A 13,716-nucleotide genomic window follows, 5' to 3' on the forward strand; every position below is an offset into this window, starting at 1 on the left:
GCTTGGCATTTTGGTGGTGCTGTCCTGATGTAATCCACAACTGAGCGGTGAGGGATGGTTAACCAAGGCGGATAAAACCTCAGAAACAGTAACCAACGGATTAACCAAGTGGTTTCGAGTTTTGGGGTAGTGAAACCGAAACCGGTGTGATTCCCTAGGCTAGGGACCGAACCCGAATAGCTGCAAGTTCAGGTGAGGGTTGGATTCGATTTTAGCGGTTCGGTTATGCAACTCTACGTGCAACACCTCTTAAATCAGATATACCAAATGCAAGCCTGGTACTGTAGCAGCCATTACCGATGAGGGTAGAGGATGCAGTACATTCTGTCAACTCATCTTAAAATTAATCACTTGTAAGTATTTAGTAAGAAACTCATCCCTACCACCCATTCCTACACAAGCAGTGCCCCACAGGCTTCTCCGAACAGCAATTTCCATCTACTCATCGTCGTTGATATCGACGACCGTCTTCTTCCATTTGCGAGCCGGAACACGACGCCGGAACAAAATGTCGATCTCACGGAAGGACCTGTCCTTCATCTCTGGAATCCACAACCAAGACATGAAGGTGCAGACAAAGGCGGTGCCAGCCCAGATATAGCCGCTCTTGCCGCCCAGGTTCCACTTATCAGAGTTGAGCATGTAGCTGGAAAGGAAGATGCAAGGAATATTGACCAAGTAGTAGGCACCTCGTCCAATACCGGTTGTCAGTGGCCTGAGACGAACGGAAGATGTCTCGCCGATGATGACCCATGAGGCAGGGGCGGGTCCCAAGCAGAACAGGACGGAGACGATCAAGCCAAGTGATGCTTGCGCATTGCTAGCCGCAGTACTAGTGCCAACTGAAGCCGCAATACCGAGCGCGACCAAGAATACACAGTTGATGAATTGACCATAGACATAGATGGTGCGTCGGCCAAGGTATGTGGTGAGGATCCAAGAGAGCATGACCATGATCATCTGGAGGGCAGAAGTGATAAGACCAAGTGCAAATGCAGTGTTGTCGGCCATGCCGGCCTCTGAGCTGGTGTTAGTCTGCTATGAGGTTGCAGGAAATGGTTGGACTCACGTTTGAAAAAGAAAACCGCTTGGTTAGCAATCAGATTGCCCGTCAAATTCTGAGATGCGTACACACCGCACACAATCAATGTGCGGTAGCGATCGGTACCTTTCCACAGTTCAACGAGACTGGGCTTCTTCTGGGTCTTCTCAAGCTCGATCGTGCGACGCATCATTGCGACTGCGTCAGCGGGATTATCAGTTGCACTCGCGCGTCCAAGGCGTTTGACAGCCTTCTCTGCCTCAGCCAGACGGCCCTTTCGTACGAGCCACCAGGGTGATTCAGGCGCAATGAAGAGTAGGATAGCGAGAGGAGTAGGAAACATCCACTGGAGTGCAATGGGAACTCTGGTATGACTGTTAGTACAGTGTTCCTCTATGGCATCTATGGGAGCGGACAAACCTGTACGCGCTGGAGTCATTCTTGGATTGGTAGTGGTATGTGATACCGCCGACAATGATCGAACCAATAGCCCAGAACATCTGCAACATCTGCGTGGCTGGAGCTCTCAATCTCATTGGCACAATTTCGGCACAGTAGGCGGGTGCATTGGCGATAAAAATGCCCCACGGAATGCCTTCCAGGATCTGGGACGCGAAAAACATCCCGTTGCTGTTGCCGAAATAGAAAATGAAGATGAAGGCGTTCAGGAACATGAGACCGCCAATGGTTGCCCATCGATATCCAATCCAACTGGTAATGGGACCTGCGATGAATACACCGATGAACGCACCGACTGGTCCGCTACACTGGAATGCTGACTGCCATGAAGCTTCGATAATATAATCTTGTTTTACGTCGCTCCATACACCAAATTTCTGGGTGAATTCATGTGTGGCTATGAACTGTCCCATCAAGAAAACGCAGTAGGACTCCATGATCTATCGCAGCGTTAGAGAAATGATCTGCCAATCATGGGCCAGAGCTTACAATGGTGCATGACATGACGAATGCCCACCAACTGGCAGCGGGATAGGCCTTGACAGCCTCGAGCACAGTCATCTTATGTTCGATATCCTCAGCATTGATGGCGCCCGCTCGGTCCAAGTCGACCTTCTCGTCGACATCGTAGACAGGTCCGCCCATGGAGGTGGGCTGCTCCTCGAGCTCCAACGCTGAGGTCGGCTTCTCTGAGACGACGTTATTCATGTTCACGATTTTTGAGAGAAATGTGAGAACGAAAAAGAGGCAGGCACGACAGGGTTTTCAGCTCTTTATCCCTGCGACAACACGCTCGTGGTGGTAATCCCGATCTTAGCTCAATTGAGTGAAGCTTGCTCCGGACCTCCACAAACCAACATCTCCACTCATTAGGGCCATTTTCCGGGGAGCCAGGGTAGCAAAGTCGCATTCGCCTCGCCATCGGTTCGATTAACCTTTCTTATTAGCCGTACCGGACGTCGGTGCAACTTCTCCGAGTTGCTCTAGGGCCAGCGTGTAATGGTGGAGTTTTAATTATGATGATTGGTGGGTGGCTCTTTGGTCGAGCGGAGTAATCTGGTACTGGTCGGGAGTAGATGCGCCGGTCCCACACTCCATGTTTCCCCCGCAGTGTCAGTTGCGGGGCGTTTTCCTGTCGGTTTTTTTCACACAGTTAGTTCCCCAGTGTACAGGGGTCCGTTGGCGACCTCCTATTAGCCGGAGATTGCCTTCGAACGGCACGGCTACACTGTAATATGCCGGGGTGAAGGGGGGAGAAAGGCCACCAGCACCTCCTTGCGTCTTCTCCGCTTCCTCTTCATCTGGGCTTCTGGAGGCCCTAGCCTCGCTTGTATCCTATCCTATTGTATCCGCCTCTCAGGTCTAAGCTGCTATACGTATCCCTTGTATAGCCTGATGGCATCGCCAGCAGTGCTGCCTCTTGCCCCTGATTCTAACCTTGGCCATAGTCCTGCCTTCCTTCCTGATGTTGCAGGGAGGACCTAAGGATACGTAGCATTATTGTTGGAGCAAGGAAGTGCTAGTAGGCGCCACCAAACGCTACTGTCAGCCTTCGGTTAATTAATCTTCGGGTTCGGTTAATTGAGACCATAGATGCACTAAATGTGACGGTTGAGAGCTGACTAGCTCGGCTCAGCGCTGCTCGGTGCAGGATTCAGCAAGAAGGAACACGCCTTGTAAAGCTTGAATAGGGTTAAGATTGCAAGATCATAGAATTATGGGTAAACAGTAGATCCTGTGAAGGTGCTCATTCCTATCTAAGGGTAGCTAATCGACGAAAAACTGAGCATGCAGAGAAGGAAAGGAACTATATTATATAGCTTGCTGCAACTTTTCTTATACGCGTCTAGTTGCCTGGGCAGTTCCATATTGGAAAGTTATAAAATAAAAGAGGATATCTCTATTAATATAGTTTCTACTTAGGGCTTAGAGCTCTAGTAAAGCTTTATAACAGCCTATTAAAACACTGAACTTATAACTATTATATTACCTCCCTCTTTCCTAAGCATTTACTTTTAAATACTAGATTGAGCACCTTCATGAAGCTAATCCTCTAGTTATTCCAGCAGTCGGTACATTCCTAAAATTCTTAGCTAGATATTATTAAATTATCCTATTCGGAGTCATAAAACATTCCATACCGTCTCATGACCAAAACCTGAGACAGGGGCTCGGCATAATTCACAAACATGGCCTAGCGCCTTCTTGGCTACAGGGGTCGAGGAACAATTAAAAGCTTGCAACCAGGTGTAAGGTGCAGCCGTCGAAACGAGAATAAGAAAATAGTGCTTTGAATATGGTGCATCAGCGGCATAGCTTCTACAATATTGAGGCCAGAGGAATACATTCCATGTATCCGTCATCATTTCCTGTGTACCGACGAAGGCTTCGATAGTCGGGTGCGATATTGATGTGAAAATTCTAATATCAGCCATGGTCTCTAGTCACGTCGCCCTGAACTCGCTCTCTGGACTTCCCAGGATATCCCACAAAGTGTTGAATATGGGGATATTATCAGGGCGCCAATCATAGCATTAGATCATAATTTTGACCTCGGTCCCTTCCTTTCGCTTAGGCAGGAAGAGCGTAAGACATCTTCTGACAGATACCCTTGATTTGATTTCCAGGACTGCCAACAGGCTTTTCCGGGGAGTAAGGCATACGGAGTATTCCCATCTTTGACATAGGTCTAAGCTAAGTCTCAAGACTACAATAAATATTTTAAGTCTTACAAATCGGATAGCAAAGTCCTGCAAAATGCATGGGTAGGATACCTCCATCTTCGACTATATGGTCAGTACTTTCTGGTGTCGAACATGGCATCCATGAGTACAGCAATCTAGTGCAATCCACCAAGTATCATCACCAGAACTAAAGGATATCATTACTAGTCTGGATATCTTGCTCCTCACCATGTTTTCTTTATTGTGACCGACCGTAACTAGGGCCATCCTTATGAGCAGTTGACGTTCCCTTGCCGTCTGTATTTTATTTTAACCGTTCATGTCCAGAATATATTGCCCAATCACAAATCGTAAAATGCACTAGCAGAAGAGCCTACACTTGTCTAGAATTTAGGTGCAGGTATCTTGATAGGGACAGTATCGGTGTATTAAGGATTACTATTAATACTGGAGTGCATATAGTTAAAAACGAATTTGTCGAGAATTGGGATATTTTGGATCAGGATGAGCCAGGATGACATGCTTGGCAATTTGGCGATGTTGTCCTATCAGTTCGACGCCGTATTAAACTACATGAAATCCCCTCCATTTGGACACGGCTGCGTTTTTCGTCTCAAGCATAGGAGCAACAGAAAATATGGACATCAGAGAAGTTATATTCTATGATAATCTAATGCCTCTCTCTCTCCTTGGCCACCCTCCACTGAACAGCGGAGCATAGCTCGTACAGAACAGACAAGATGGGTGTAGAAACGCCTCGTTTCTCTGCCTCGCGAACCACCTCTCCGATGAGATTCTCGTGCTCAAGTAGATTGCCCTACAATTGTGAGTCTTCAAGTTAATCGAGGGATAAGTGTGTACTTACCTTTTGCATATCTTTTTGCATGCTAGGAGCAATCTTCCTCTCCTTCGGATTCTTACGAATCGTCTTCTCGATGATATCATCCGGTAGTTCGATCCCCACGGCTTGAGATACTTTCACAACCTCCTGCATAGCAGGAATAACCAAGCGATCAAGTGCACTCCCCGCGATTTGTAAATCGCCCGTATTGACCCCAGTCAGAGCGCAGATGGGATTCAGGGTCGCATTGTACACCAGCTTGCTCCAGCGATCTCGCTCCCAGTTCGGCTCATGTCGCACGTTAGTCTTGCCTCCCGCACCATAGATATGCACGAATTGCTCCGCGGCCTTTCGTTGGGTATCTTGGTCGAGAAGCGGGTTGCGAAAGGCGCCAATGTGGAGGTCATCTTCCTCTTTCTGTTCGATCACTCCGTGGGCGATTTCGTGAGCGTCGCATCGGCTAACCCCGGAGAGAACGACATTCTGGGGGAAACGAGACAAGAATGGTTTTTCAATGTTCAACCCATTCTGAATGAGAACAATCACTGTATGGCCTGGAGTCACTGCGGGAGCGATTGTGTCGCATATAGAGGGCGAAACGTCCGGGATGTTCTTGGTGGTGCAGACAATATAGTCGAAGAAGGTATTACTGTCTTCGTTACGGACGTGAGGAACCGCATTTAGAACTGAATCGCTCCGGTCAGCCACGCCGTGTCATTCTATAAGAGGAAGATTGCAAACCTGTAGTCGGCCGCCAGTTTTGTATATGACCATGTTCGCACGAGAGAATTTCAATCCCCCTGTTTATGACCGCTTCATAGTTAGATCTTAGGACACAGGTGACTTCGGCTAACCCTCCGCGCTCAAGATTGAGTGCGGCAATGGTACCAATTCCTCCAGTTCCAACCAAGAGCACTCGGGCTTTTCGAGGCATAGTCAGTGCTGTTTAATGTCTTCCTGTCACGGGTTTGAAGCAATCACTAGTACCAAGTTTGTCTGGAGTATCCTTGAGTGTACGGCGCTCACTTTTCCTCCCAAAGATAATAGTGCTTAACCCCGCTTGTGAGTCAGAGGTAGGCCAAGGCGGTGGGGTTGTTATCAATAAGCTAAGGTATAGGAAAGCGATCTCAACTCTATCCTTTTGAGCATTTTTCACACATTTTGCCTTATACCTCTCGTATTCCAAATGGTACTAGGGCTTCCCCGCGACCTGACGTCATATCGGGGATGCGCCGACCCATCATGCTCCTCTTTGCCTGAAGAGTTACAATGCCGTGGCTGCCAGAGGAGTTAAAACTTCGATGGAAGATTAAAAATAAATTCAGCGATTCTGTAACCACGCTCATAGCAAGTCTGACAAATTCGCCCCATATCCCGACCACAATGGCTTTCGCTGGCAGATTAGCTATCCTCCCTGGAGGTCTAGGTACACGAATGGACACCTCGATACCAGAAAACAACGCAAATTGACACAAATATCCTACGTAGGCGGCCTAGGCTCCAGCATAGGCAAGAAGCTCAGAGAAAAAGGCGCCCACCTCGCCATTCTCTATGCTCCGTTCGAAGCTGCCCGCCGAGAAGAGCTTCTCAGATCCGGCTATGGAGGAGCCAACGACGCAATTCGTATCTATGAATGCGATATTACTTCGCCAGCATCAGTCGAGTCTGCCTTTAGCGCTCTGGAGCGGGAAATGATCAGACCATCGCCAGTAAACCGACGCGTTGGATCCTTTCCGAGCATTCTCATCAACACCGCCGGATATGTCTCGCTTAGTGACATGGAAATGACTCCGCCAGAGGAAACCATGAAACACTTGACCACCAATGTCCTTGGACCGATGCTCTGCTCGCAGGCCTTTGCGCGCCTCTACTTTGCTGCTTCCAAGGCTGCAGAATCATCGGCGACTCCCTCCCCACCCGGTCGAATTGTCAACATTGCATCGCAAGCTGCGCATGTGGCGCTGCCGCGACATGGGGCGTACTGCGCTTCCAAGGCTGCCTTGCTAGGATTGACTCGCAGTATGGCGTCGGAATGGGGAGGACGAGGTATTACATCAAACTCTGTATCACCGACAGTGGCGTGGACGGCTCTCGGGAAGAAGGCTTGGGGGGAAGAGTCCGTGCGGCAGGCCTTTTTGAAGACTATTCCCACTGGGAAATTTGCTCTTCCTGAGGAAGTTGCGGATGCTGCTGTCTTTCTTTGTCAGGTAGGTCTCTCATAGAAACTTGCAGCGGCGTGATGCTGATTGAGGGTATAGGATTCAAGTGGCATGGTCAATGGTGCGGATATCAGAGTCGATGGCGGCTTTACCATCCAATGATCCCTCGAATATCCTCTGTATGTCTGTCAGGCTATTTTAATAAGGTAAAATCAGGCTTGCGGTTCTTTCTATGTGATTATGATGCTGGACATAGAGTATATTCCAGGAGTCCGTTATATTTAGAACCTTATCAACTGCTATCCCACCACATCGGTCTCTTTCTTCCAGCAGGCAACCTCTCATAGAGATGAAGTAGTCCGTCTGGGCAGTCCGGGTAGGCAGCTGAGGAGCTTTGGCTTTGTTCGGGCAGCCATCATTGAATTCAAGCGGTACTCGTATTGGTCAATTGGTGACTCATAGATAAGATCTTGGAGATTCAAAAGATTAAAGTCAGGTTAGTATTTCATGACAGTCTAAAATTGTCAATGTTGCCAATTCATTAAAATCAGCCTGTTATCCTGGTTCTGCACATATCTACATAGATAATGACGATTTGCCACAACCAGAACCTTTAACTGCCACCTACATCCACCATAGCAGCAGAATCTCTTCCAAAGACTCTACAACACAGATTGAAATGACAACAACAATACTCATCAGATCCGATGCTTTTGACCGTCCAGAGGTCCAACACTTGCTACATCACCACTTCACCGAACTTCGAAGTCAAGGTCGCCCTGAGACATCTTTTGCGCTGGACCTAACCGCTTTCCAGAACCCGTCCATTGCTTTGTATACCGCCTGGGAGGGCGACAGCCTATTAGGCTGCGGCGCGTTGAAAGAACTCAGTCCGACGCACGGAGAGATCAAATCGATGCGGACAGTCCAGGGTCACTTGCGGAAAGGCGTTGCCAAGGCTATATTGAAGCATATCATTGCCGAAGCGAGGGAGAGGGAGTACCACTCGTTGAGTCTGGAGACGGGGACGGACGGGAGGTTTGAGGCGCTCGGCAGTTGTATCTGGGGATGGGGTTTGAGCTCTGCGGGCCTTTTGGGGGATATAGCAGTAGTGATGATAATATGTTTCTGACTTTGAAATTGCGTTGAATATCTTTGTTAGCTTCGGAATATTTGACTAATACACTCTCATGGACATGTGTGCTTAAGCACCGGCGCTTCTAACTCCCACAGCAACAATTCATCCTCATCATACCCCATCTGCTTAATCACCCTGAATCCACATTTGCTCAATACCTTGCTCGAGCCCGCGTTGATCTTCTCGCAAAGGGCGAAGACTTTTTCGGTGCCCTCACTCCCGTCTTCTGCAGAATTCTGAGGTTGACGAGGTAACTTCCACCATGCCTTTAGTAGTCCCTCCAAAGCTTCCGTCGCATATCCCTTTCCCCAGTAATCAGGATGAATAGAATACCCAATCTCAGGGCTGGGATATATTTGATTGATACTCATGTAGCCAATGACCTGTTTCTCGGCGGGTGGTGGCTGAACCTCATCCTCCCATTGTTCACGTTCAATGAGTACATAGGTAAAATGACGACCAAGGACACTCTCAGGGCCTGCAGTGAAGATCTTGGTGGCCATCCATTCCCGTGTTTCTTGGACCGTTCTATGAGGGGTTTTGGGATAGCTTACGGTCGGTGTCAGGCTCTGGTTCTGGAAACGAGATCAACAAGTGGCCACATACTTCATCCTGGCAACTTCAGGTCGTGACCGGATGGCGAATAAGCCCTCTGCATCAGAGTCGGCCAGAGGTCGAAGATACAATCTATGAGTGATGATGGGTGGGAGTGGTTCTGGGATAGACACTTGGACGCTCTGCTGAGGTAGGAGGGCCATTTTTGATGAAAAAGAGAGGCTGGCCTTTTCGGACTAATGAATAGAGGAGAACGTTGTTTTGAGTAGATTCAAATCGCAGCCTGACAATTGAAGGAAAGAGTTGGGATATTTAGCGGGACACCAGACCCAATCCGTTCCCCGACAACATAAAGGGAATGGAAACATTCCGTACTCGTTTTAGTGATAGGAGTGCGATCTACAACAAAGCATTACAAGATGAGGATACACGACCAGTGTCATATAATAAATCGGTGTTCGGGACTGCACCACTGAAAACTTTTCTTTAAATAGAGGGTATCACACATGGAGTTTCGAGTGTTGTCTTAGAAGACGAGATGGAATCAAAAAACAAGGGGGAAAAAAGCCGAAAGAGATGAACCGCCCATAATTCGTCTTGCATCTGACAGACCCATTGATATTGCGCAAACTGCCCGTTGCCCATGTAGACGATGTCGTCGTAACCATTAGCACCATAATAACCACCCAAGGTGGACATCACGGCAGAAAGACCAACGTCACCGGCATCAATCAGCCTCATCCATAACATCATCCTCATCCGAATTCTCATCCTCATCGTCCCAAGCCTCTTCGTCATCATCGTCAGATCCACCCAGGACCATCTCATAGAAAATCTCCCGGATTAACTCCTGGACTGCTTGCTCGTGTCCGTCCTGAAGCGCCATCAAATCGTGCAGCCGTTCCTTAGGGACCCAGCTTTCCGGGTCAAGATCCTCTTCATACTCATATAGCGCTTCGGGGAGATGCATCCTGAAGTATGCGAGGAGCATCGTGCCGACGCCCATGACATACTCCGTAGACAAAGCGATGGTGTTTTCATCGCGCTCCAGCCTCTTCGCGAGACCAGTCACATCTTTGGCCTTCAAGTAATCCACAAAATCCGCTTTCGGGAGTTCGACACCCTCCACGGCGCAGTATCTGATCAGCGCGAGGGTCTCGTCCCAGTCCATTGTTTGCTGTTCACACAACAGGGCCAGCAGAAGGTATGTCGGGCATTCGTTGAGGTGGTTTTTACCCGACATTACTTGAGCCCACGCGTCTGCCTCGGCTTCGAGGCGTCCATAGAATGGCTTCCAGAAAGCCTTGTGCCAGGGGTCCGAGACTTTGGATGAAGGATGCTTTTCCGCATCTTCCTTGACCGTGGCCGGGAGGTACTTTTCATAACGGACATAGCTCCACATATCGTGGAGATTATCGAGTTCCTCACCCATTTTGGTCCTGGTAGCCAGATCAAAACAAAGATTCGCTGGTCCGTTGGTTTGTAGTGATTGCTCGTATTCTCTAACAGCTTGCATGTCGCTTTCGCGCGTTTGGCTCTCCCCGACATCAAGACGGCGGCACGCATCTCTGTACGCATGGATGACCTCTCTGTCTGAATCCGACATGCTCAGGTGTGAATTATTTAAGAGACAACTCGCAAATAACTCTCTCCCCTCGATCTCCTCGGGGGTGGAGTTTGAGATGTCCCCAAAGGGGCGGGGAGGGGCCAGATACCGCAGGGGGTTCATTTCGAACTGCTATGGCCTGTATGATCCAGCTTGATCCGTTTATTTTCGTCGATCCCCTCTATAGTGTACTCGGAATATTGAGGAAGAGCTGAGATGATCTTTAGCTGAACCTATTTTGGTGGTCTTGCAGTGGAGATTCCATGAAATGCAGGGGAAAAATTTCTTCACGGCCCCGCGCCAAGGCGGCACTTTGTATGAACCACAGGAATCTCCCACCTTCCCAACCCTAAATAAAAACAAAGATCTACAGAGTATGAGTAGTGCTACGAGCATCAATGTGAGCATTGACAGAGGAATATGTACGTCCCATTGAGTGCCTTCTTTCCAAAGGTGGTAGAAAGACACCCGCTTAATGTAGTCCGCGTGTCGCGACAGGTTGGTATGAGTCGCTTTGACGATGCTTACCTCTTGATACAGACAATAGCGATATGACCGACATGGACTATGAGTCTATAAGATTCAGATGGTATAAGGTTTGGAGTTACCATGAATTCCGACGATTTGGGCTTCCGCTGCAGCCGGAACAGAGCACACATTGAATGCTCGCTTATCAAGATGGCGGGTCATGTCAGGGGTTGCCAAGATCGAATTCTGAATCAGATTTGGTCAGAAGTATGACAGAAGCAGCGCCATGAATGACGTTAGAACAGGGTTCATGTTAGGCTAAGCCGAGTTATCCAACCACGATGAAGAAACCCCCAAAGGACCAGTGTACAGGTAACCGATCGCAAATCATGTTGATGGAGTTCCTGCGCAAGTTTCGCTTCTCGCGTCTTGGTCCAAATTCTACGTCTAGACTCTGCCTGGATTTGTTACATGGGGTGGTGTTTCAAGCAGACTTTTTTCGTGTTGCTGCGCCGCAGTCCTGATAAGCTCTCGGCACGATTTCATGGCGGTGATACTTGAGATCACGCAAGACTTCTCGAGTTTTGGGCGAGCCGAGCTACGTAAAGTCCGAATGAGTCTTCAACCGATGATTATTTGATATTCTCGCTTGTGAACAGAAATCCAGCGACCACCGCCAAAAAAGCAAACAAAAGGCTAGTGCGGGACACGCCGTATATACATCAAACTGGGTACAAATGACGCCATAGCGTGGTGCGATTTACCATTTCGCCTTGTCCAGTAGATCTCAGAGAACGGTATATTCTGCACTTTCCCTCCTCGTCAGCATTATTGCGCTATCAGACACAAGACGAGTGTCTAGTGACATGCGTGGGATCATTCCCAACATGTGGAACTGATATTAAGTTGCATCATTTTGGCACTTGCATGCCATATGCAACGTGCTGGGCAGATATGTGATCGAACATTGATTTTGTAGGACCACTTCCCTCAAAATATCAAGTTCCGTATGCCCTTACCATATCCGCCATGGCCCTCACTGAAGCGCAAACTCGCATGTTGGCTACGGTCGAGCGTGTCGCGTCGATTCTCTCCATCCTGGGAGTCATCACGATCATCGGCACATTTGCCTGTTCGCGGCATTTTCGCAATCCAATGCATCGCCTGATCTTCATCAATGCGTTTTATAATTTGTTTGACTTTATTGCGACGATGATTGCGACAAGCGGGCCCGCGGCAGGCAACAGCTCGGCCCTCTGTCAGTTTCAAGGCTTTTGTCTGCAGATGTACGTCCCGATAAGCTATTCTATCGTTCGATGGACAGCTGATTCATGGAGTACTGTTGTGACTTTATAAACAGGTTCCCTATGGCAGATGTCCTTTGGACACTGGCGATGGCCTGCGACGTGTTCCTGGTAGTCTACTATCAATTCAACGTGCAGGCGTTGCGCAAGCTTGAGATATGGTATATCGCTATCATCACATCCATCGTATCTATTCCGGCGATCGTCTTTTTATTCATTCATACACCGGAGAAAGGACCCATGTATGGTAGCGTAACTGTAAGTCAGCATCTGTCTCTTCTTCTTTTTCCACTGATATTAACGATCACAGCTCTGGTGTTCGATATCTCCCAATTGGGTTGTCTTCCGAATCGTGTTCTACTACGGACCAATATGGTGAATCTCCTCTTCTAATGCGCCCATAATCCGTGTTGAGTTTGCTAACTTAGTCCTATTCCAGGTTTCTCATCGTGAGCGTGTTGCTTTTCTACATCCTCGTCGGTATCAAAGTAATCAAACTGCGACACCAGTTCAATCTCTCCCGTACAGACCACATCGCTCTGTCTTCCAACATCTCCACCAGCAACCACACCCTTGACCAGCACAAAAACGCCGTCGCGGTCACTGTCCAAATCGACATTCAATCCCAGCCGGCCTCCCATGTCTATCCCTCTTCAACCGAACAGAGCCCCCACTCATCGCGCGGAGACCCATCCTCCCACAACGTCCCCCCAGATCATCAACGATCCAAGCATTCCAACGTATCTTTCAGACAATACATCCTCATGCCAATGGTGTTTTTCCTTGTCCTGCTGGCCACATGGGTTGCCCCCACGATCAATCGGTTATCCGCCCTTGTAAACCCGAACCATGTTTCGTATCCGTTGCTGCTAGCTGTCGGAGCAATGGGATCGCTGCGAGGGTTTTGGAACGGGGTGGTGTTTATCACACTGGGAATGAAGGGCTGGAAGAGGGAGATGAAGCTGAGGTTGGTTGCAGCTTGACTCTCGTCGCCCTTATGGCAGAGTAAGCGGTTCTCATGTACTTATTGTTCTCTTATAATGTATAAATCATATAGTAAAGTCTCACCCACAAACATATTAGGATATCGCCATTTCCCGGATGAGTCAAAACACAATCATACTCAGCTGGGCGTCTTTATTGCAAGTAGTCGGGAAGAATATCCTTAATTGTCAAGGATTCGCACTAGTTGGAGCGCCCTGATAGCTGGTAATGCAGGGGAGGATCAACCCAAACAGTCAAGACCGAATTGAAGCGGCATTCTGGTTATTCAAATCATCGGATTATTCAATCAAGGAACTGAAAAGTGCAGCCACGCCAAGATTTATTCGAGTACTTAATTTCCGACTAGGTAGCTGGAATAATCAGTAATATAATCGCCCTGCATAATTAGGAGATGAGGTTAGACCGCTTCGTGTGGATGGAAGTATTCTCCAGAACTACATTAGATCTTAGACCCT

At 48.4% G+C, this 13,716-nt stretch overlaps 7 protein-coding genes across 7 annotated transcripts; 3 read left to right on the forward strand and 4 right to left on the reverse strand.

Moving 5' to 3' along the window:
- Positions 1-438: 438 nt before the first annotated feature.
- Positions 439-2,209, reverse strand: Aud_002391 (putative MFS maltose transporter; the record flags this gene model as incomplete). Its single annotated transcript, XM_043287361.1, has 4 exons — positions 439-1,019; positions 1,070-1,407; positions 1,463-1,941; positions 1,991-2,209. 4 exons carry the CDS (start codon positions 2,207-2,209, stop codon positions 439-441), a joined length of 1,617 nt encoding a protein of 538 aa, XP_043143296.1.
- A 2,646-nt stretch (positions 2,210-4,855) lies between these two features.
- Positions 4,856-5,960, reverse strand: Aud_002392 (ketopantoate reductase family protein; the record flags this gene model as incomplete). Its single annotated transcript, XM_043287362.1, has 3 exons — positions 4,856-5,002; positions 5,051-5,712; positions 5,768-5,960. 3 exons carry the CDS (start codon positions 5,958-5,960, stop codon positions 4,856-4,858), a joined length of 1,002 nt encoding a protein of 333 aa, XP_043143297.1.
- A 449-nt stretch (positions 5,961-6,409) lies between these two features.
- On the forward strand, positions 6,410-7,347 carry Aud_002393 (putative short-chain dehydrogenase/reductase; the record flags this gene model as incomplete). Its single annotated transcript, XM_043287363.1, has 3 exons — positions 6,410-6,452; positions 6,515-7,233; positions 7,285-7,347. 3 exons carry the CDS (start codon positions 6,410-6,412, stop codon positions 7,345-7,347), a joined length of 825 nt encoding a protein of 274 aa, XP_043143298.1.
- Positions 7,348-7,864: 517 nt separating this feature from the next.
- On the forward strand, positions 7,865-8,317 carry Aud_002394 (GNAT family N-acetyltransferase; the record flags this gene model as incomplete). The annotated part of the gene is made up of 1 exon (XM_043287364.1): positions 7,865-8,317. One exon carries the CDS (start codon positions 7,865-7,867, stop codon positions 8,315-8,317), a length of 453 nt encoding a protein of 150 aa, XP_043143299.1.
- A 56-nt stretch (positions 8,318-8,373) lies between these two features.
- Aud_002395 (GNAT family N-acetyltransferase) lies at positions 8,374-9,081 on the reverse strand (the record flags this gene model as incomplete). Its single annotated transcript, XM_043287365.1, has 2 exons — positions 8,374-8,872; positions 8,930-9,081. The coding sequence occupies 2 exons, from the start codon at positions 9,079-9,081 to the stop codon at positions 8,374-8,376; spliced, it is 651 nt and encodes a 216-aa protein (XP_043143300.1).
- Positions 9,082-9,605: 524 nt separating this feature from the next.
- Positions 9,606-10,607, reverse strand: Aud_002396 (uncharacterized protein; the record flags this gene model as incomplete). Its single annotated transcript, XM_043287366.1, has 1 exon — positions 9,606-10,607. The coding sequence occupies one exon, from the start codon at positions 10,605-10,607 to the stop codon at positions 9,606-9,608; it is 1,002 nt and encodes a 333-aa protein (XP_043143301.1).
- A 1,374-nt stretch (positions 10,608-11,981) lies between these two features.
- gprI (putative cAMP receptor (Car4)) lies at positions 11,982-13,239 on the forward strand (the record flags this gene model as incomplete). The annotated part of the gene is made up of 4 exons (XM_043287367.1): positions 11,982-12,238; positions 12,313-12,514; positions 12,567-12,631; positions 12,696-13,239. The coding sequence occupies 4 exons, from the start codon at positions 11,982-11,984 to the stop codon at positions 13,237-13,239; spliced, it is 1,068 nt and encodes a 355-aa protein (XP_043143302.1).
- Between the last annotated feature and the right edge of the window lie 477 nt (positions 13,240-13,716).

Source organism: Aspergillus udagawae (genome assembly GCF_001078395.1).
Source record: "Aspergillus udagawae IFM 46973 DNA, scaffold_2, whole genome shotgun sequence".
Taxonomy (NCBI): Eukaryota; Fungi; Ascomycota; class Eurotiomycetes; order Eurotiales; family Aspergillaceae; genus Aspergillus; species Aspergillus udagawae.